This window comes from Pyxicephalus adspersus, chromosome 12 (assembly GCF_032062135.1).
Source record: "Pyxicephalus adspersus chromosome 12, UCB_Pads_2.0, whole genome shotgun sequence".
Lineage (NCBI taxonomy): Eukaryota > Metazoa > Chordata > Amphibia > Anura > Pyxicephalidae > Pyxicephalus > Pyxicephalus adspersus.
The window spans coordinates 1233277-1254307 of record NC_092869.1 but is presented as its reverse complement, the minus strand read 5'-3'; the positions used below and the strand labels follow the sequence as shown (position 1 = coordinate 1254307).

The 21031-nt window shown below is 44.1% G+C and overlaps 2 protein-coding genes across 2 annotated transcripts in view; both read right to left on the bottom strand.

Moving 5' to 3' along the window:
- Window positions 1-1185: 1185 nt before the first annotated feature.
- On the bottom strand, window positions 1186-4362 carry LINGO4 (leucine rich repeat and Ig domain containing 4; the record flags this gene model as incomplete). Its single annotated transcript, XM_072428538.1, is given in 2 exon segments — window positions 1186-2904; window positions 3999-4362. A coding segment is annotated over 1 exon segment (1661 nt), but the record flags the coding sequence as incomplete, so codon positions are not given.
- A 5696-nt stretch (window positions 4363-10058) lies between these two features.
- The window catches only part of RORC (RAR related orphan receptor C), an 18435-nt gene continuing 7462 nt past the window's right edge, over window positions 10059-21031 (bottom strand). Inside the window, exons 2-10 of the mRNA XM_072428351.1 lie at window positions 16936-17021; window positions 16330-16471; window positions 15098-15544; window positions 14860-14981; window positions 14629-14761; window positions 13514-13621; window positions 13097-13207; window positions 12730-12839; window positions 10059-11270 (exon numbers count right to left, since the gene is read on the bottom strand). Coding sequence (XP_072284452.1) covers window positions 11124-11270; window positions 12730-12839; window positions 13097-13207; window positions 13514-13621; window positions 14629-14761; window positions 14860-14981; window positions 15098-15544; window positions 16330-16471; window positions 16936-17021 — 1406 coding nt within the window. The 3' untranslated portion in view covers window positions 10059-11123. The remainder of the gene's footprint in view (window positions 11271-12729; window positions 12840-13096; window positions 13208-13513; window positions 13622-14628; window positions 14762-14859; window positions 14982-15097; window positions 15545-16329; window positions 16472-16935; window positions 17022-21031) is intronic.

Here is a 21031-nt window from a genome sequence, read left to right as displayed (position 1 = left end):
AGGATGATTTCACTCACTTCCTGCTCTGGTGACAACCAGCACCGGATTCAGACATGGCGAGGCCCCAGAACAAAGAGAACCTGTCATTATTATTATTACACAGTATTTATATAGCACCGACATATTACGCAGCGCTGTACAAACTCCATAGTCATGTCTCTAGCTCACAATCTAATGTTTTGGGGGAACTGGAGTACCGGGAGGAAACCCCAAACACGGGGAGAACCTGCAAACTCCATGCAGATAATGTCCTGGCCAGGATTCCAACCTGGGACCCAGCGCTGCAAGGGCCGGAGTGCTAACCACTGAGCCACCATGCTGCCATGAATAAAGAGAACCTGCCTATTATTGGTAAAGCAGCTTGGGGGCTATGCCATTGGTCCTTTGTACCCACCCCTCCCCCATAGTACCATTTTTTGGTTGGTTTAGGGATAGAACGCGCACACTTGGGGCCCCTCCAGGATGTAAATTTCTGCCCAAGATGAGGAAGAAACATACAAAGAAAATTCTTCTTGCTCAATAAGTAACGAGGAAACGTTCGGCCTTTGCATTGCGTTGGCAAAGATCTGCAAGATAAGCTGCAGCCGCGCCATTGTGGGGGAGGGGTGATGGGTAATATAGGAGCCTGTTGGCCCCATAGATTTCCTGATCTGATATCGGTTTATTGACAATGCAGGAAAAGCCGATCAGTAAGAGATAACAAAGCTCATTCATTAGATTCACCAAAACTAAATCATATGGGGACCAGATCTATCCAATCAGACAGGCCCTTGTACTACCTAAGTGGTGTATAGGAGGTTGTACAATCAGATTGTATTGTGTGTGGGGAGATTGTGGCCCCAATGCTGCTCAATAATCTTCCACTGTCTCCATAAATTCCTATGGACCCGCCACTAGGGGGCCGCTGACAACCAATACTGAGATCATAGGAGAGCCATGGCTGTCATGGTGGACTGGAGATGGGGGAACCCCAACCTACCCTGACAACAGGCCCACCCTCCAGGGCTGGTATGGGGGGGCAAATTGGGAATTTACCCCGGCCCCACCTTCTCCAGGGGCCCAATGGACAAATGGCAGCAGGTACAGTAATATATATCATGCTGAGTATTTGGGGCCCCGAATGCATATCTTTACTATTTTGTCTAAAAATGTCCCTGGTAGTGACAGCCAAACACGCGGCTTTTATTGAATGGAGTGACCTCCAGGTGAATCCAGGCGGAGTCATTACCTGCCAGGTTGGTGGCCAGGCAGAGGTAATCTCCGGCGTCTCCCATTTGGACTGGAAGGAACTGGAGGGAGCCATCTGGTAGGATGGTGATTCTGTCCTCAGGTCCCTCCGCCGGTTGGGATGTATTGGTTGTCCTCCATTGCTCCGAGTCTGACTCCATCTGCTCCAATTCCATCACCTTCTCTTCAGAACCTGGTGCCTGTTGAGGGAGTTCTTTGTCTGGGTCAGCAAGCTCGGGCTCCTCAGACCACGGACCATGTGGTAGCACCCATTGTATAAGGGGCTCCGGTACGCCATGACTCTGGCAACTAATGGTCAACCTGCCTCCCTCCTGCACCGTGGCCCGGCGGAGCCCTTCTTCTCTTATCTTGGGTGATTGACAGGTGAAAAATTCTGGGCATAGAAGTTCTGAGTGCTCCGGGATCACCATCCCCTTTAACGAGTCGGGGGCTGAGCACACCGGCGGCCTCCCTCCAAAATGGATTTTATGGTGCAGGAGCCAACAGAGGCGGCAGTCACATGACATATTGGTCCCGGAGAGTAACAACGTCTCCAGGACCCCCGGTGGCGGGAGGGCATTTTCTTCCACCCACCGAATCGGATTATCCGATAGGTCTAGCATACGGAGACGGTCCAGGCCATGAAAAGAATTAGTAGGTATGAAGCTGAGTCTTCCACCAGACAACCGTAACTCCTCCAACCTCTTGAGGGCGCTGAAACACCGTCCGGTGAGGGATGTCATTGGGTTTTGGGAAAGGTCCAACCTACGCAGGTGAACCTGGGACCTCAACGCTACCTGTGGGACCGAGCTAAGGTTACCATTGGTCACGGAGAGGGAAGTGAGGTTCAGACTGGTCAGGCTGTGTGCTCCGAGGTTTACAAGAGAAGACCAATGGTCCAGATCTAGAACCCTCAAAGACGGCATATCGGAAAACGAGAGGTCACGAAGGACCGTGCTGGTCACTCCACCCAGCCTGAGTTCAGAAAGTTGGGGCAGAGATGCCAGGGCCTGGGAGGGCACGCTGCCCAGTTTGGTTTTCTCCAGCCCCAGTCTCTGCAGAAGCGGCATCCCCAGGAAAGCGGCGGGAGATATGAATAGCAGGGGGTTGTCACCAACCTCCAGGTGTCTAAGTTCCTGCAGACCACGGAAAGTTTGATCCAGCAAAATGACCAACTGGTTTGCTCTGACGTCCAACCAGGTCAGTCCTGGCATCCCCGAAAACACCCCTGGGGGCAGAAGCTTGAGTTGGTTATGGTGCACCAATAGGATGCGTAGTTTTGGCAGGCCGCCGAAGGCTCCGGGTTCCATGCGGGAAAGCTGGTTGTGGCTCAGGTCAAGTTCCTGGAGATCCTGCAGGTGGGAGAAGGTCCCATGCTGGATCGACCTGATCCGGTTATAACTCAGATCCAGGTAATGGGACGAGTGAGGGATCTCTACCGGAACCAAAGTGAGAAGACGATGTTTGCACAGAGTGGCGTTGTCCTGAGAGGGGCAGTCGCAGGTAGGTGGGCAGCAGACACATGATTCTCTGAGTAAGATCCAAAGAGTCACAAGCAGGACCACCGGCTTTGGGGTTCCGTTCAGTCCCTGCGAATACCTCCTGGCATTCATCTTCATGCAGAGCACATGGAGGGGTCACTAGATGGCGCTCTCATCTTCTATATTCATCAGACACCTGCAGGGTCAACAACAGGGGCATTTAGACAGAACCTTCTTATTATGGAAGCACCTACCATGTGACATCAACCCACCAATGGTTAGCGAGCATTTTATATAAAATGTATCATTTGTGATTAATAAAAAGCCAATTCAGGTAAATAAACTAGAACATCCTGCCCCCTGCCAGCTGATATAAAGAAGGGTCCTTGCTCTCTTTGTGGAAGCAGCGGTCCCTCTGCAGAGGTCAGATACCCTGATTGGACAGTTCCAGCTCACTCCAACAGGGGGCGTATCAAATGTCTTCCAAGTGACCACTGCTTCCACACATAGAGTAAGGCTCCTTCTCTGCAGCATGCTGGCAGGGGACAGACTTCTGTATCCAGGCTGTGGCTGCTTTCAGGAAACCTGAATGGATGGATGGGGAATTATTTAACAGATTAAAAACAGGAAATAAATGAATCTTGGATCTGATTTAGCTCCGTGTTAATATATAATATATTTCACAATAAAATCTAAAAAAAACAAACGTTTCTGCAATATTCACGCTCATTCTAGACATTCACCCATGTAGTACTGCATGTCTGCCACTAGATGTCCTCAGTCAGTTAGCATTTTTCAATACACTTCCTTTCTTAATCTAGATTGTGTTGGACCTGTGACTGGGCAGTGACAGAAGAAGCGGCATAATGTGTTTACCTCTGCTCTCTCCTCCAATGAACATGCTTCTTGTCAGCACATGAATTGGCTGCTTTCTTTTCTCAGACCCCAGCTCTGCTGTACAGGGGCTGCAAGAGGCAGATACCAAGTCACATCCAAATATCTTAGGCTGCTTGAAGGACCTATATAGAACACCCATTGTGTGGTCCAGAAGGTAGGAGTCACATGACCAATGGGGTACTGACCCCCGAAACGCGTCAGCCTCTACCTTACTCTGCCAGTTATATTGCTCTGATTTTCTCAGTTCAGGTTCCCTGTAGTCCAGGTCTCCCTTGGAAGCCTGTGACCAGGTGACAACGTAAAAGCAAAGTTGTTAGACAAGCACAGAGCGTTGTCACCCCATAACAGGAAGTACCATAACATGGAGGGATTATTTTTATACTAGCCCCATACCTCAGATCCCGGCGTGTGATTCTGATTGGCCTCGTGCAGTGTCTTGCCTAGATTTGCCCGGCATGCATTCGTCGCATTATCAACAATGTGATCTGTGCCAGGCTGAGGTTATCAGACTCCTGCGGCCCCTTTTCGGTGTCACTGGAGAAAGTCCCCATCATCGTGTTGTTGGCCGGGTTTCTGTTGTCACCGGAGTGAAATCTTAGCGCTCCTCCTGCTGAATATTTAATGCGCTGATTTTGTTGGATTCTGGCGGGCGATGCGATAGGGCTGAGCGCAGGAAAAAATATGAAAAGGGGGGATGAGGTTTCCTGCGCGCTCGCCTGAGTGGTGATCAAAGATCAGCGGGGACACAATCCCAGGGTGCAGCATGGAGCCCCTGGGCGGGGCAGAGGGGTCACCTACAGGCTATTTATAGAATTACAAGGAGGCAGGAATAGCGCAGCCGGGTCAGTTTATTCCGGGCCCCCAACTGTCACCAATAACCTACAAGCCAGCTATGAAATTTGTTGTAGTCACCCAGATCCCCCCAGCTATACCCCTGTCCTTTCCTGTGCCTGCCTTTGTAACCTGCACCACCTAGTGGATGATTCTCGGTACTGCAGCACTGTTACATTGCATCTGCACACCTGGCCTCATTTGGCAGGGTTTAAATAGTTCAGTCAGTTTCTGATTGGACATTTCTTGCTCTGTCTATTGGCTGATTTTATGTTTATCTTTAGCTTTTTCTTTTGACTGATACCCCCCCTGACCTCCTGCTTGTCTGTTTCTGCCCTGCAATTCTGTATAGCATTTGGTGCCGCATATTCACTCAGCTCCCAACTTTTAACAACAAAGATATATTTTACATCATAGGGGAGAGAGACTTAGGAAATGCTACCTCCTACCTGCAGCAGACTGATGACATCATCTCAACCTAGGCTGAAGCTGGCTGGCTGGAGCTCAATGATGGCAGGTGCCCTCTGCTAGCTAGGTATAAGGAAAAACCCTCGCTCTCTTTATAGAAAACATGGTCTCTCTGTAGAGGTCAGACACACCCCTTGATGACTCAGACCAATAGCAGTGCAATCAACAACACTCATAACTGATTGGACAATTGTAGCTCTGACTCAGCATAGGTCATGCTCCCTAATAATTCGAGAGCTCTGATACAGACACTGACACAGGACCTCTGCAGAGAGGCCGCTGCTTCCACAAATCCAGGAGCCTTTCTGAAATATGTCACTGTATTATGTGACACCTCCGGAATTGTAAAGTCACTGACAGGTCCTCTTTAAGCAATGCATATACCTAGCCCGGTGTGATGACAGCTCTGAGCCTAGAAAGCAGCTCCCTCCCTGGAAAGGAGAATCACTCAGAGGTCTGACATATCATTGAATCCCTCAGGCCGAGGATTGGTGTGCATTACATGGGACACAATGAGATCTGCGAAGCGTTTCCTGAGCCGCGATGAAAGATTCACCACTGGCGGCTCTCCTGCGGGATTTCTCTGCACAGAATAATCTGTCAGCCTATAAAATAAGATCTGGGCATCTCCAATGATCAGCTTTATGTATAAAGTTTGCTGTGCTGCTTCTCAGGGGTTGGCACCCAGCTTTGCTGCATTTATTTATGGGGTGGGGGAGCAATAAAGATAATCCACCTGCGCTCCACCATATTGCAGCATTTTTACACCTTCCTACCTGCAGCTCACCATGTGCCCAGAACAAAGCCCACTTCCTGTGACGGGGTGACAACGCGATTCATTCTGCAGTGATATTACAGCAACGTTGTCACCCTGAGATTTTATGGCCTACAAATTAAAGTCCAACTCCAGCCAACACTTTCTTAATAATTCAAGCAGCGGCTTTCCTCCAACACCCCCGGGACATGAGATATAGTTCATCCCAACACCTGTAAATGTCTTGTAAGTAGCCTTGTTAGAGGAAGTAGTAAAAGAACAGATCTCCTGGCAGGATCATGTGAATATAAAAGTGCAGCTTTGCTATGTGAACGGGCGCAGTTTTTGCATGATCAGATATCATTATATATATTATTATCATTATACAGGCCGGAGGACACAGCATGGGGACTCCTGGAGGCCGCAGAGGGAGTGTAGGGAGCTGATTGAAATAAAAGGAGATTATTGACGGTTCAATGACAAGAGAGTAACACAATCTGTATCTGGGACTCGCAGATCCTTGGAAGGAAAAACCTCCGCAATGCCGCTGATGGATCTGAACTCCGGCCTGGTAAATCTAGCGGGATGGAATAACCAGCTGTGATACGGGGAAAATTACCCCCAGTACCCCCCACTGGGGAGATTCACCTAAAGAGTAGAGAGGGTTCACTTAGCAAAATGAATGACAAAGATGTGCTGACTTCTGTCATCCAATCATATGCAAGCAAAGTCTTTGTAGTTTCCAATTGGTTGTTTACTGTGTGAGCGTTCCCTTTGCTAAGTGATCAGTTTCCTCTCCTGTAGTAAATAGATTCCATTAAATTTTGGTTGTTGATGTGATTGGATGGCGTTCAGTTTTGTGCTCTGTGTATCATAAAATCTTCTTCTTACCTTTTCTTATCTCTTCACCCATCTCAGTGCTGCTTCCTCTTTCCTGGCTGCTTAAAGTCACAACCACTTTTTGAGCTCTATTTACCAAGCAGTAAATTTGACATTCACTAAAACATTCCCTGGTGGAGAATCCTTCAGGTCCATATATGCCAATAGGTATAATTGATTCCATCAGGGAATGTTTCAGTGAATGTTATAAATAGCACCCTTTGTGTCCTGATCAATATTTATCATGCTATAAGGATTCTCCACATTGGATATAATTCTGGATGGATAATGGAATGAATTGGTGGTACATGGAATATTCATAATAGTTTAATCATTCAGAGACCCCCTGAGGACGGGGAGGATTTCTCCCCAAATATGCGCTGTGTGATGTACATGATGAATGGCACTCCAATGTAATAAGGAGGCGCAATCCCAACACAGTGCATGGTAACACAACCGCACAATGTGCCGCACTTTCATTATAATGAACGGTCCTAATACAATGAATGTTCACACCAAGATCTAAAACTGCATTGTGCATGACTAGAAAATGTCCCAACAATCCAGGAGGGTATAGAAGGATGAATGTGATCCACCCATCATTCCAGGTTTCTATTTTTGTGACAGATTACAGATTGGCAGATTATTGTTAAACTGTAAAGCGCCAACATATTCCACAGTGCTGTACAATAAATAGGAGATGGAGAGGATCCCAAACAAAAATATCTTATATGAGATTCTTTATGCATTGATGTTAGTTTAGAGATTTATTTTTTCTTTTTATATTATATAAATAAATATCAGCATTCTGCTAAAGGATAAAATCAAACAAATCTCCAAATAATAAGAAGTAACAGCCTCTTACTGATTGGCTCTGGCTTCATACAGAAACATTGTTGCCTTTTCTCCATGTAAATGTTTTGCTTTTTGGTTTCTATGAATTTAAAGTGTACCTACCTGTGCCTCTGATTCCAGATTTTACAATGGGCTCCCCATTCCTGCGGCTGACTTTGTGCTTTGGGATCTTCTCGTCCCGGCCTTTGGGTTTTATGGACTTAGAGAAGGAGATTATTGCCAGGACGAGCGTGTGACAGACATCTGGAGAGCAGCCTTCATGCTGAGACAGACATGCTACACCTAAAAAATCATGAATATTTCATTCTCTCTGCCCTTACTGAAAGGGGAAGAAAGGCAGAGGGGCCACGCTGAAATTCAGTGATGTGCGACCGCTTATCCAGGCCCTGGAGACCAGCTGGGGGTAGACCGCATGCCCTCCTGTGCACCTTCCTCTGCCCCCCAGCTCACCTGGCTCTGCCATTGCTCTGTGGGTTTCTATATGAAGAAATAGAGATGTGAAGTCCTAACTAAACACGTGTAGACCTTGTAAGGATAACTGACACATGAACTACGATGAGGTCAGTCCTAATTTTACTCTGTGACTCCATATGACAGGAAAGATCTTCCCAACACAATGGTGGACCTATGGAGCTGTGGGGCGCTCTTCATAGTCCTGTATGCAGTATTGGTTGGCTCATGGACCGTGGTACCCATCTGGTTATGGTCATTTCTGTTGTATTACATTACTGCCACGGGATGTTGTATTTGTATTACAATGGACAGTGCATGGTCCTAATAGTGGAGTTGTCTATAAATGCCACATTGGACCACAAGACCCCTAATAGAAGCCATTCTCAACCTGGGTTCTGTAGAACTTATGGTTCCTCTAGAGCAGTGTCCTTCAACCTGGGTTCTATGGGACTTAGGGTTACTCTAGAGCAGTATTTTTCAACCAGGCTTAGGGTTCCACCAGAACAGCGGTCACCAACCGGTGGTCCGTGAGAAAATTTTGGTGGTCCACGGCCCTGGCCAGTGCACTCTCGAGCAGGGTCACCCGCTGGGTGGGTACACCGGCCAGAGCTGCGGACCATGTCTCCTGTACTAAAGGGAAAGTTTCTTCCCCTTTGAGTAACACCCCGCTCCCCACACATGCGTGGTCCGGAGCTGGTAAATTTAGTGGTCTGCTGGCCTAAAAAGCTTGGTGACCACTGCCCTAGAGCAGTGTTCCTCAACCTGGGTTCTGTAGAATTTGGAGTTCCACTAGAGTAGTGTTCCTTAACCTGGGTTCTGTAGAACTTAGGGTTCCTCTAGATCAGTATTTCTCAACAGGGTTTCTTTAGAGCAGTGTTCCTTAACCTGGGTTCTGTAGAATTTAGAGTTCCACTAGAGCAGTGTTCCTTAACCAGGGTTCTGTGGAACTCAGGGTTCCTCTAGAGCAGTGTTCCTTAACCTGGGTTCTGTAGAACTCAGGGTTTCTTTAGAGCAGTGTTCCTTAGCCTAGGTTCTGTAGAACTTAAGGTTCCTCTAGATCAGTATTTCTCAACCTGGGTTTTGTAGAACTCATGGTTTCTCTATAGCAGTGTTCCTTAACCAGTGTTCTGTAGAACTTAGGGATCCTCTAAATCCGTATTTCTCAACCAGGGTTTTGTAGAACCTATGGTTCCTCCAGATCAGTGTTCATCAACCGGGGTTCTTCCATACCCAAGGGTGCCCTCCCATTTATTGGTTCCACTGCTTGCATAGTTTTGGGAACAATACACACCAAGGATTTAGCTGTCTATAAAGGTGGCCTTTGAAACTGTAAGTGGCTGGACCTTACCATTGACCACCAAGATAGGGTACATTTTTTGAATAACCCCCACTAAACTGCATTAATTATTGGCCCCCCTAATCTTGACATTTAGGGTTCATTGGGGGTAAAAAAGCTGAGAAAGCTGCCCTATAGAAAAACAACCATCATTTGATTGTTGTTTGTGGTTTTGGATCTTCTCCAGAGTGATCTCCTCTTGGAAAGTGAAGGGTACCAATATGGTGAGCAATACACATCAATGCATCAAGAAGCCTCTGCAGGTCCCCAGTAATCATTGCCTCCCCCACCCATTTTATCAAATACACATTGAATTGTTAGTTGTCCTCTAGCAAGTCCTAGTCCAACATTATTAGAGCAAGAATGGGATTTATCCTGCTGTATATGGTTGGAGATATTGGAGATTAGAGAGATCCCCCTTCACCAAACTCCATTTTGTCTAATATGCTGCTGCTGGTCAAACATCATTGTGAGTAAACTCTAAAAATGACAAAGAATCCCCAAAGGGAAATTCATTCCTTGATACATAGACTGTACCTGAACCATTTACTTCTGGAACATTCCCTGAAGAGCCCCAACGGCAAAGCATGCTAGGTAATAGACACTTTTTTGTAATTGCTTAATGTACCAAATAAGCGCGTGGTTCTCTTGTACATTCACTGCTCTCAGCATCGCAGGATGAATGTTGGGTGTACATTGCCGTCATAGGTACAAACGTACAAAGGGTCACATTACTGTCAACATTACAAAGTTACAACGAGCTTTTATAGTGTAACCTGAGCCCAATCTTACTTCCCCACCAATATCTTTACAATGTCATATGGTAACGTGACACAGAGCTGCGCGCCGGTGCAAAGGGAATCCCGTATGCCGTACGTGGCAATAATTTTATTATATAATTAGGAATGACAAAACAGAATACAAATATATAGCTTATTGTCAGGTACAAAAGAGGTTGCCAAAAAATTCCAAAATTGGACAAATGTAAAGTTCTGTACAATTTATTGAGGGAATTGGTTGAGGAAATTGGATTCCACGGTTCTCTCTGATGGTGGGCAGAAATTAAACCTGGAAAGAAATTGGAAGATAAAAGCCTCACTGCATTGAGATTTTTTTGGTGTTCTACAAAAAACACGTTTTGACAGTTTCAGGGACCTCACTTCATCGGGGCTGGAAAAATAAAGTAATAAAGTCTGGACTTGGCTAAAGAGGTAAAACTAATACCTAATGAAGAGCATTGGATGTTTCAAATCAAATTCGCCAGTCACTGATCTCTGAGCCCAATCTAAATTTTACTTTTCTATGCCAGCCCTGCCGAAGGATCTCTGTAGCCCCTGAAATGTGTCGGTAAATCCCAAGAAACATAAATCAAGCCTGTTTTGGACTTTTATTAGTAGAGGGGTGTTTTTGTCTTCCATTTGTTTTTCCAGGATTCAACGGCAATTACCTAAAAGTGTCCCTGGGACTAAAAACTCCCAAGACCTCTCATCATAAACCACAAGACAGAATAGTCCAGCACTTTCTCCACTATAAAAACCCAGCCAGGTTGGGATCAGGTTTGTTACTGGTTCAGCCAAATAGAGATTTAGAGCAATGAACAAGGAATACAGCTTTGTACAATGATTGAACAGTCATTTCTAAGCACCTCGTTTATGCCTTTTGTGTGCTGGTTCTGACCCAAAGTCCTACCGGGGGATCATTTAATGGCCAAAGAGTCATTTAATATTACCGTCCTTCCGTTTCTATTATTTAATGCAAGCCATTGCAAGTCCTCAGAGCATAAAATGTTTGCTTGGTAAGGGTGAAGTGGACTGGGAACAGTTCAAGAGCCCTTCACATTATTCTGAAGATTGGAGGTTGGTCGTTCTCCGGGACTCGCTGTCATCCAAGGACAAAGCTGAGAACATTGAGACAGGCGAATAGGAGGGGATATCCATTCTTTTCATGAATTATCTGGCTCTGAGATGAACAGCTCCTTGTACAGAGGAGGGAACCTCTCCCACGCTATGCCCGGGTACATCTGTTGGAAGACGTTCAGTTTTTCCAGGTGAAGCTGGCAAATGGCGGACAGTCGTTCCTTGTGTGGGAGCTGTAAGAGAGCAATCAGTAAACATGAAAATTCGTTTGGAAAATTAACTACTTGCTGAAGGTAAAATGGAAAAAAAGTTAAGCAAAAGTAAAGGAGATGAATATTCAGAATTTGGTGGTAATCACCTTAATATTAGTTATTATCCTTTGGAAGATTGATAAAGATCTCCATGATCTCCTAGAAGGTTCATAGACATCTCCAATGTCCTTACCGTACTATTTGTCCTCTAGAAGAACAATTCTTATGTTTTACCCATTGGAAGGTTCATACAGACCTCCATTGTTCTCACCCTGGTTTTTACTCCCTGGACAGTTGATACAGACATTCATTGTCCTCACCTATACTATTATCCCATGGAAGGCTTATATAGACCATCAATGTCTTCACCTTGTGTATTATTTTTGAAAAGTTTGTACAGACCTTCACCATTTTACTTTTACTTATTATCTATGGGAAGATTCATACAGACATCCACATGGGTTCATCTCAGAAGGTGTCTGAAGGCCACCTGTAGTTTATTGTGAAGTTTCCACCTTGGATACAGACCTCCACTGTCCTCCTTTTTCTTATTATTCCCGAGCAGATTTATGTAGACTCCAATGTCTTCACTTTGTTCCCTATTCCATGGAAGGTTCATACAGACATTCATCTCCTGCTTTTTTTATTGTCACTGGGAGGATTCCCTACAGACCTCCAAATGTCCTCACCATCCAATGTTCCCACCATTATTTGTTCCATTGAAGCATCATTCTTACCTTTTAACCCATTCGAAAGTATGTACAGACCTCCGGTGTCCTCACCCTGGTTAATATCAATTGAACAATTCATATGGACCTCCAATGTCATCACCTTGCCTATTATACCTTGGAAGGTTCAGAGAGACCTGCAAAATCTTTACCTTGTATGTTATTCCATCACACGAACTCCACCATCCTCCTTATGATCCCTTGGAAGGTGCATACAGATCTCCAATATCCTCACTTTGCTTATTCCCTCTGAGAAGGTTCACACAGACCTTCAATGTCCTCACCTTGTTCCTTATTTCTTGAAAGGTTCACACAAAACTCCAGCACCAGAACTCTTTTTACTGATCTCTTGGAAGGTTCATACAGAACTCCAATGTCCACACCATGTGTGCTATACCTTGTAAAGTTCATATAGACCTCCGATATGCTCACCTTGCCTATTAAACCTGGGAAGGTTCATACAGACCTCTGATATCCTCACCTTAATTTTTCCTTTGAAGGTTCACACAGAACTCCACCATACTCCTTATGATCCCCTGGAAAGTACATACAGACCTCCAATGTCCTTACCTTGCTTAATATCCCTGGGAAGGTTCATACAGACCTCAGATATCCTTACTTCTTGTTCTTTATACCTTAGAAGGTTCACACCAACCTTCACCATTTTCCTTATTACCTCTGGGAAGGTTCACACAGACCTTCAATGTCCTCACCTTGCTTATTATCCCCTCCCGATGGGTCCTCCTCAGAAGGTGTCTGAAGGCCACCTGTAGCTTTCTGTGCAGAGTTTCCACCTTCTGCTTGTCCTGCAGCCAGGGCCGGCCTGATGAAAGTTTAAATTGGATTTATTAAGGATTCTGAAGACATTGCTCATAAATTTGATATATTATGTTGGGAGGGGAGAAATATGAGGCTCACAAGCCATGGAAGAAAAGATGGGAAAGTGATTGGTTTGAGCACAGAAATTAAACATATTTCTCCTAATAAAGCAAACAAAACTGTATATTGTTTAACTGAAACTGTATCCATCAAACCAGCATTTTATTAGAACTTTCTAATGGTTAGAAGACTGGGACTTACAGGGATCCAGCAGTGTCATGGCGCTGTAGAAGGCTATTTCATGTTCCGAGAGATTGAGAACTCCCAGGATGTGGCAAAAATCAAACATGGCGCTGATTAGATCGATGCACCCTGCAAGAAGAACATAAAGATGTGATTTTGGATCTTCCACCTGGATAATGGATAAAGTGAAGTTTTGAAAATGATAAATTCTACCTGTCAGTCCTTCAATCAGATCTCCAAGATACGGTATGTTTGGCCAAAGAACAATTTTAACTTTTGTCTCTCCATTACCCCCACTGAAGAAATTTCCCCTCCTATTTCTATAAAACCTTATCACCAGGGCTGGAGATCATTCTTTCCATCCTGTCCAAACTAAAACCAAGCTTTGGATCTCTAAAGCCAACCATTCCCTTTTTTATTAATTCTGGCTCTTACCCAAAGAATGGAAGAGTTCCAGCTGAGCATATTTGCCTTCGAAGTAGACGGTGCTATTGTAACAGTTAAAGGCTCGGCTCATCCTTAAAAGCAGCAACTCCATGGCACCTAGAAGACAAACAAAGGACCATCAATGGGGCACTGTGAGGTCTCCTGAAAAGATGAGACCTACAGAATGTACAGAAGGGGACATTGGTGTACATCGGGCCATCACACTTATATGAGCTTGGTGGACATCCCATTCCAAATCCGAAGACATTAATATGGAGTTGCACTCTATACCATCCTCCACTCTTCTGGGAAGGCTTACTATAATATTATGGAGGGTGTCTGTAGGATTTTCCCACATTGGTGAGGACAGGCACTGATGTTGGATGAGAAGATCTGGCTCATCATTCCAAAGTTGTTCAGTAGGGTTGAGGTCTGGGCTCTATGCAGGAAACTTGAGTTCCTCCACACCAAACTGGTGACCCCATGTCTGTATGGAGCTGGCTTTGTACCCTCGGGCAAAGTCATGGGGGAACAAAAAAGGGTCTTCATCAAACTGTGACCACAAGGCTGGAGGAGCCCAATTGTCTACAAGGTCTCATGTTTGACCCTTCACTGGAAACATCTGAACACAACCATGGAAAGACCTCAGACTTTTGACAATTGGGCCCAGAAGTGTCTACAATGACTTTGTAGTAAGGAGTATTACCAGGAACCTTTACTGGGGACAACTGATCTCCATCATTTGGGGGGTGTCCTCCATACATCTAGCCATATAGATAAGTGTGATGGTCAGGTAAGAAGACCTGGTTCACCATTCCAATTAGACCCCAAAGGTGTTCAGTAGGGTTGAGGGCAGAGCTCTGTGCAGGACACTCGAGTTTCTCCACACCAAACTGGTGACCCCATGTCTGTATGGAGGGCGCTTTGTACCCTGGGGTACAGTCATGGGAAACCGAAAAGGGTCTTCACCAAATTGTGATCACAAAGCTAGAAGAACCCAATGGTCCACATGTGTTTGTTCAATGTGGTATTACCAGATGACTGGAGATACCGGACCTTGGTCTTCGGGGGACACTTTGCCTATTAGAATATACGAGACACCTAAGGGTGGGGGATTCCCTTACCTGCTTTCAGAAGAACAATCTGGTCATTAGGATTCAGATCCATGAAACCACTAAGTCGTTTGGCAAATTCCACGATATACTGGATGGCGTCGGTGACGTGGCATACGCAACGTTCCCACATTTGGTCCATAGGCTGGTTAATGAAAGAGAAACATATAATACGTTATGGGGGTCACCAATTGTTAGATTTGCATTGTTCCACCAATGTAGAAACAGATCCATTCCACCTACCTTATGGTGGAAACTTTGCATCTCCGGTGTGGAGAAGGTTTCCCAACGCAGCACATGGAGGTTCTCTTGTCTGAACTGGCATGTTTCTTGGTGGGCCAACACCACATTCTGTGTCAACAGCTCTGAGGAATTGGAAGGTTAAGCCGAAAAATTAATGATCAGAGGTCATTAAAGAATTTTAAATAGAAGACTCTGGGGATGAGGATGAGGAGGAACATTGTGATCGAGATGGACTCACCGAGCTCTGTTGCCGAAATCACGGACTCGGGAAGTAGACAGCTGCTGAAGCTGAGGTTGCAGTAGGGTTCCATGGCCTGGAACACCGTTGGCCGTGCATGCTCCAGGTGAAGTTGCTGCTCTCTAAGGAAACTTTTTCGGAGGAGAGCTTCTGACTTTTCGGGAGGGTTGGGGTGGAGAACAAGGGGGTCCTTCTGCAGCTGCATCCTGGGGACTGAACACGAGCGTGCGGAGTAAGAAGAATCCCACCGACTGTGGCCCGTCCATAGAGAATGTTGGCCGGTGTGAGAAGAACGTTGCGGAGGGTTTGAGGTTGGTTGTTCCGCTGAAGGTTCCGTTCTTTGTAGACCACAAGACACCTCGGTTCTCTGTTCTCTCAGTCGGAGCTTCTGCACCTCGGCCTGGATGATATCGTGTTGCTTCTTGGACATTCGGCCAAATTTTACAGCTTCAATGGAAATAGAAAAGCTGAAGCTCAAAAGCTGACCTCAAATTTTAAAATTTCATTTTTAAATAAAGCTTTTTCTTTTTTGATTGAAGGAACCAAGGGCTGTGGTGTAGTGGCAAAGCTGTAAAATCTCAGAGCTGGATGGACCAACCCCATGAAGTTTTTTTTTAATCTTTTGAAGCGATGTGTCATGCCTACGGTTGGCTTCAGTCTACGCGTGGTGGCTGCTTCCCTCTGCCCAGCACACATTGGCATCCATGGTTCACTTCCTGTGGTCATACTAAGGTCTACATGTGGTGGAGGCCTGGTGACCCACATTTGCCACGCTCTCCACCTTCCACACGTCCGGAGGCAATGCAGATAACAAACAGACCCGTCTGATGGCCATGCCGGATGCACGGGTGGGGGGGGGGGGGGGGGGGGTTATATTAGGAGTTTCTCCAACTTAAAATATCAGCCTGGTTTGATTAAAGTGCATTGATGGACATGTCGGGGTGTGGAGGGGTTGGAGCCTCTGTAAGGTTTTTGGTCCTGGTGAGCTAAAATGTTATGTTGTCACCAAAACAGGAAGTGAGGGAACATTTTCCAATGGGGACACCTGGTGGTAACTAAGTGAGGATTTATTTTAACTTCCTGTTGGGGTAAGGAGGGAGAAAAGAACACTGACAGAGCTTGTAACCCATCTCTAATACCTCCATAACATACAGAAATTTTAACCCTTTCTTTTTCTTTCTAAATGAGTTCTTTAAATGCTCAATTTGAGTTTTTTGTCTCTCCCCTCTTACCTTCCCGTGACATGCCCAGGGACAGGCACTTCTGCAGGCGGCAGTGCTGGCACCGGTTCCTGTTGGATCTATCGATCTGGCAACTCTGCTGCTGACTGCACGAGTAAATCGGCTTCCCCTGCTGGCTCCTGCGGAAAAATCCCTGCAAGGAGAGGTGAAAACACATTAGTATATCTTCATTCACACATGGTGAATCTTCCTTGAACTGTTCTACCAATCTCAACTCATAAACTGCCTATGTGTTAAGGGGAAAAAATGAACCACTATCCTGCCAGTGGGGGTCTCCTTACTGCTGCCTGTTTACAGAGCTCAGTAGCTCAAGTTGACTTACCCACAGAGTTGAACAGGGCATAACAAAAAAAAAGGGGGGGGGGTGATTAGAAAAGCAATGCTTTGACTCCACCAATAGAAAAGGCATAAAGCACAGCTGCTGTCCTGGCCCGCTCCTTCAGCACTCAAGGTGAAAAAGAAGTGCGCCCCCTGCCTGTGAGCTGTGAATTACCGCGGCAGCATAGATTGCGGGCCCGGCCTTTTTTGTCCCCTTCTACTGAATCACCCAAGCCAGTCGCCTCTTCTGCCTACCCCTCGGTCCGGCCTTGCCCTCACCTTGCATCCTTCGCATGTGATGACGCCGTAGTGGATGCCGGAGGATTTGTCCCCGCAGATCTTACAAGGAATGACTTCAATTTGGGCTGCCAAAACAAAAACATAAATGAACACACCTAAAACATTGATAGATACAAAATAAAAGTTATCATTATGCAACAGAGGGACCCCATATAGATATGTGCTGCTTCTATGGAGCAGTGTTGTCACCCTTGGACTACAAACCCACCCCCCCTTTCCTTGTCTGCATTACAAAGAGGGCGCTGTATTGTAGTTCATAGAAGACAACTGGAATTGCTGATGGGATTGACCAATATAAGCTATGCCAGCACAAGATTTTCCAGCACGATGGGAAGCGACCCCACCACCCCGCCATCCCTTGCCTCCTCTGGGTATTTATTAATCGACTCCAATAATTGTTATGTAAATGTCATTATTCTCATCTCCTTTTTTTTCTAATTTCGGTCGGTTGGTTTCCACTAACGCCTCTACGAGCCCTCCCACGTCCCGCTGCGTTCACTTGCTGAGTGTGCACTTTGTGCGGAAAGCCCCTAATTTTCACCCGGGGTGGAAAGTGTTAAGACTGAAAGTGTTAAACAATCCAACACAAAAAACGGTGACGAGAAGCCTCGGCAGTGCCAACCAGCCCACCTGCTGCCAAACCTCAGACATCCGGGCCCAGCTTACTCATCGCCACCGCTGTTTGTATAGTGGTCGGCTGTATCGGTGCCTGCGATAGGAGCGGTGTACAAGTAGGGGTCTGGGGGATGGGGGGCGGTCGGACGATGATTGCACAATATTAATTTCCTTTACAACATCATAATCAGCAGCAATTGCAAAACAAGTGGGCACCGGCCTCCGTTTTCCACAATTCTTGCCGAAAATTTTGTTTAGAAGGTCATGTGACCTGTTGTTAATTTGCATAAATTTTCATATTATTACCAGACGACCCTTAACCCTTCCACCACACGTGGGACCAAACCAAAGCGCGTCACATGACAGGGACTCATTAACCCAAATTAATCATCGTTACATCGTTTTATTACGATTTGGCTTTTTTTTAAAGGTCAGGTTTAGATTTCACTGTTTAGATTTAATGCAAACAATTAATATTATTTATATAAAATTATTATTAAATCAATATATTGAATAATATAACGGATATATAAGAAATAATTCATATTAGATAATAATGATGTAAACATTTTACATGGAATACATACTGATTATTATCAATGTTATCATTTTATTTATATCATTTTAATTATTTATGTATTATTATTATTTGGTCATTTATTATTTATTTATTTTATTATTATTATTTAATTATTTTAATGAACTACCTCATTTTTCTATTTGTTATGTATTATTTGTTTTTTTTAGTATTTAACCTTTTTGTTTTAAAGTATTAATTATTGTTTTTTTATTTTTTAGTAATTACCTTATTTTTTTAAATTATTTTATCAGGTATTATTGTTTATTTTATTAGTTTATTTTTTATTGATAATTTTTTTATTATTATTATTTTATTATTAATATTACTTAGTAATTGATTCTTTTATTTTTTAATTATCATGACTTTTTTATTTTATTAGTAATATTTAGTAATTAATTAATTAAACATTTGTTTATTTTATTTGTTTTTCATTCATGTAATTGAATATATTTATTAAATATTTGATTGTAATTCATAAATATTTAATAAACCAAATTAAATAAGAAATAAAAAATAAATGAGGTTGTGAATATTATTTTCTTTTATTAATAAATATTCTGAATTTTCCTTATTTATTTTATGAAATAGTATTTGAATTTTTTAAATACAGATTATAAAAAAATAAAAAAAAAATCCCCCATTTCATAATACTAATAAATATTCCATAATAAAATAAAATAATAACAAATAAATAAAAAAATATACATGTATTTAATGTAATATTTCATTTAGGATATTTAAATAATAACCATTAATTATTGAATGAACATTATTTATTATTACCAATAGATTTTAAATAATTAGATTCATTTTATTTTTATTTTTTTAGTAGTTTATTATGTTTATTAGATACCTTTTTTTTATTTTTACCCTTTTTGTACACAGAAATCCAAAGTCTAAGTCTAAGTACACACATGGGCCTGATTTAAGCTCTCTAAGGCTGGAGAGGATACTCTTTCACCAGTGAAGCTGGGTGATCCAGCAAACCTGGAATGGATTTGTTTCAATGGCATTTGCTATTTGCTAGCAAATTGTTTTTAGTCCTGGGCCAGATCCATTTCAGGTTTGCTGGATCACCCAGCTTCACTGGTGAAAGTTATGAGTTAAAAGTTTGGGCTCATCTCAGGAGAGAATCTGACGTATGCAGTGGCGGACTGACGGAAGGATTCATCAGGGCTGATCCATGAACGACAAAGGGGAACGCCCGCGATATCAATGGAGAAGAGCACAACGGGGTGCCTCTAACTTCCCTTCTTCATAGAAAAGAATAGCGCTGTGTGTTCAGCATTTATTCATACACCCCACAGGTCAGAATTATTTTACCCTTTTACAGCAGTTACTATCACATTGACACATAAATGCCTGAAATCTGTCCTTGTGTTAGCTTTCCTACACCCCCTGCAGAAGAGAAATCAGACTTGCAGTGGGAGTTTCCACAGCAGCAGTCATTCTGATTATGTGCGGTACTAACATGTTTCTGCCACTAGGGGCAGTATAGGGTTCAGGTATCTTATGGAAGGGGAAGAGCCGGTGGAGGAACGCAGAATGGTGAAAATGCTCATCAATGCTGAATAATGGCGTCACCCAACGAGCATACTGGGTCTGATTTATTAAAGCTCTCCAAGACTATTATGGGTGAACCTGGGTGATCCAGCAAACCTGGAATGGATCTGGTCACCTAATAACAAATGAAAATCCATTCAAAGTTTGCTATGTAATATTATAATGGAAAAAGGAAAACTAGCGCCCCATCTGAGCTGCCATGTTTGACACCTGTTGTGTATTTCAGTATTCTGCGTATCTGCAGCTGAGCAGCCTCTATTTTTGGGATATTCCGTTAAGCTGCGCATAGACCCGAGTCGCCCTTTGATCTGGTTGGGATCCTTGTTATTTGCGTCCCGCGGTCGCTGGTTACCTCCAGGTGCTCAGAGATGATTGAAAAATCTCAAATAGAACGTTGGGGAGACGGAGCCGCAGCTGCAACCCTGCGCTATATTTGTAGCATTGCTGAGAGATTTGTATTACGAGCCAGCAGCAATGACAGCCCACCCGTCATATGTACAGACAAACAGCAGGGGGGGCTAGAACCTCTGACAGTATTTTGTCCAATGAAGTGATCAACTTCCTGTTGTGTCACCTGTACAGGACGTCAGAGGAAATCTCCCCAATAGGGACAAAGATAGCATTCAATCTAAAACATCAGTAAAACAACACAACCAATGTGGCTTTGCCATTCTGCAGAGCTCAGGGCTGACAACGCTGCTTGGCATTTCAGTTCAGCAGAGGCAGTGTTGTCACCTCAGACAGGAAGTCTTCTGAATGGATCAGCAGATATTATATAAGCGGTTTATGTGTAGGAGAGATGTTCTGAAGAATGGCGAGCCTCCTATGTTCTGCTTTCATCTCCCTGCCTGCCATCTCCTCCCCGGCAAATGTCGGCTGTCAAAATGACAGCCTTACTTTATGTTGGGTAACACCAAAGTGATTGAGGAATCATTGCCCATCATTGCAATGTAACAATGTCTGCAGACATGGGGGTGAAGGGGTCAATGGGGCAACACGTGGGGGAAATATCTATATATACCAGAGATGCCCTGAATATGATTTCCTAAAATCTCAGCAGTCAATAAAATATAACAAAATAAGATGATGAAAAAAAGAAAGAAAATAATGAAAAAAGAAATTAAAAAAGAAAAAATAATGAATGGAATGGATACACTTTCATCAGTGAAGCTGGGTGATCCAGCAAACCTGGAATGGATTTCTTCAAAGTCATTTGCTAACAAATGTTTTGAATCCTTGGCCAGATCCATTCCAGCATTTCTGGATCACCCAGCTTCACTGATGAAAGAGATTAAAATTGGCTACTTTTATAAATGG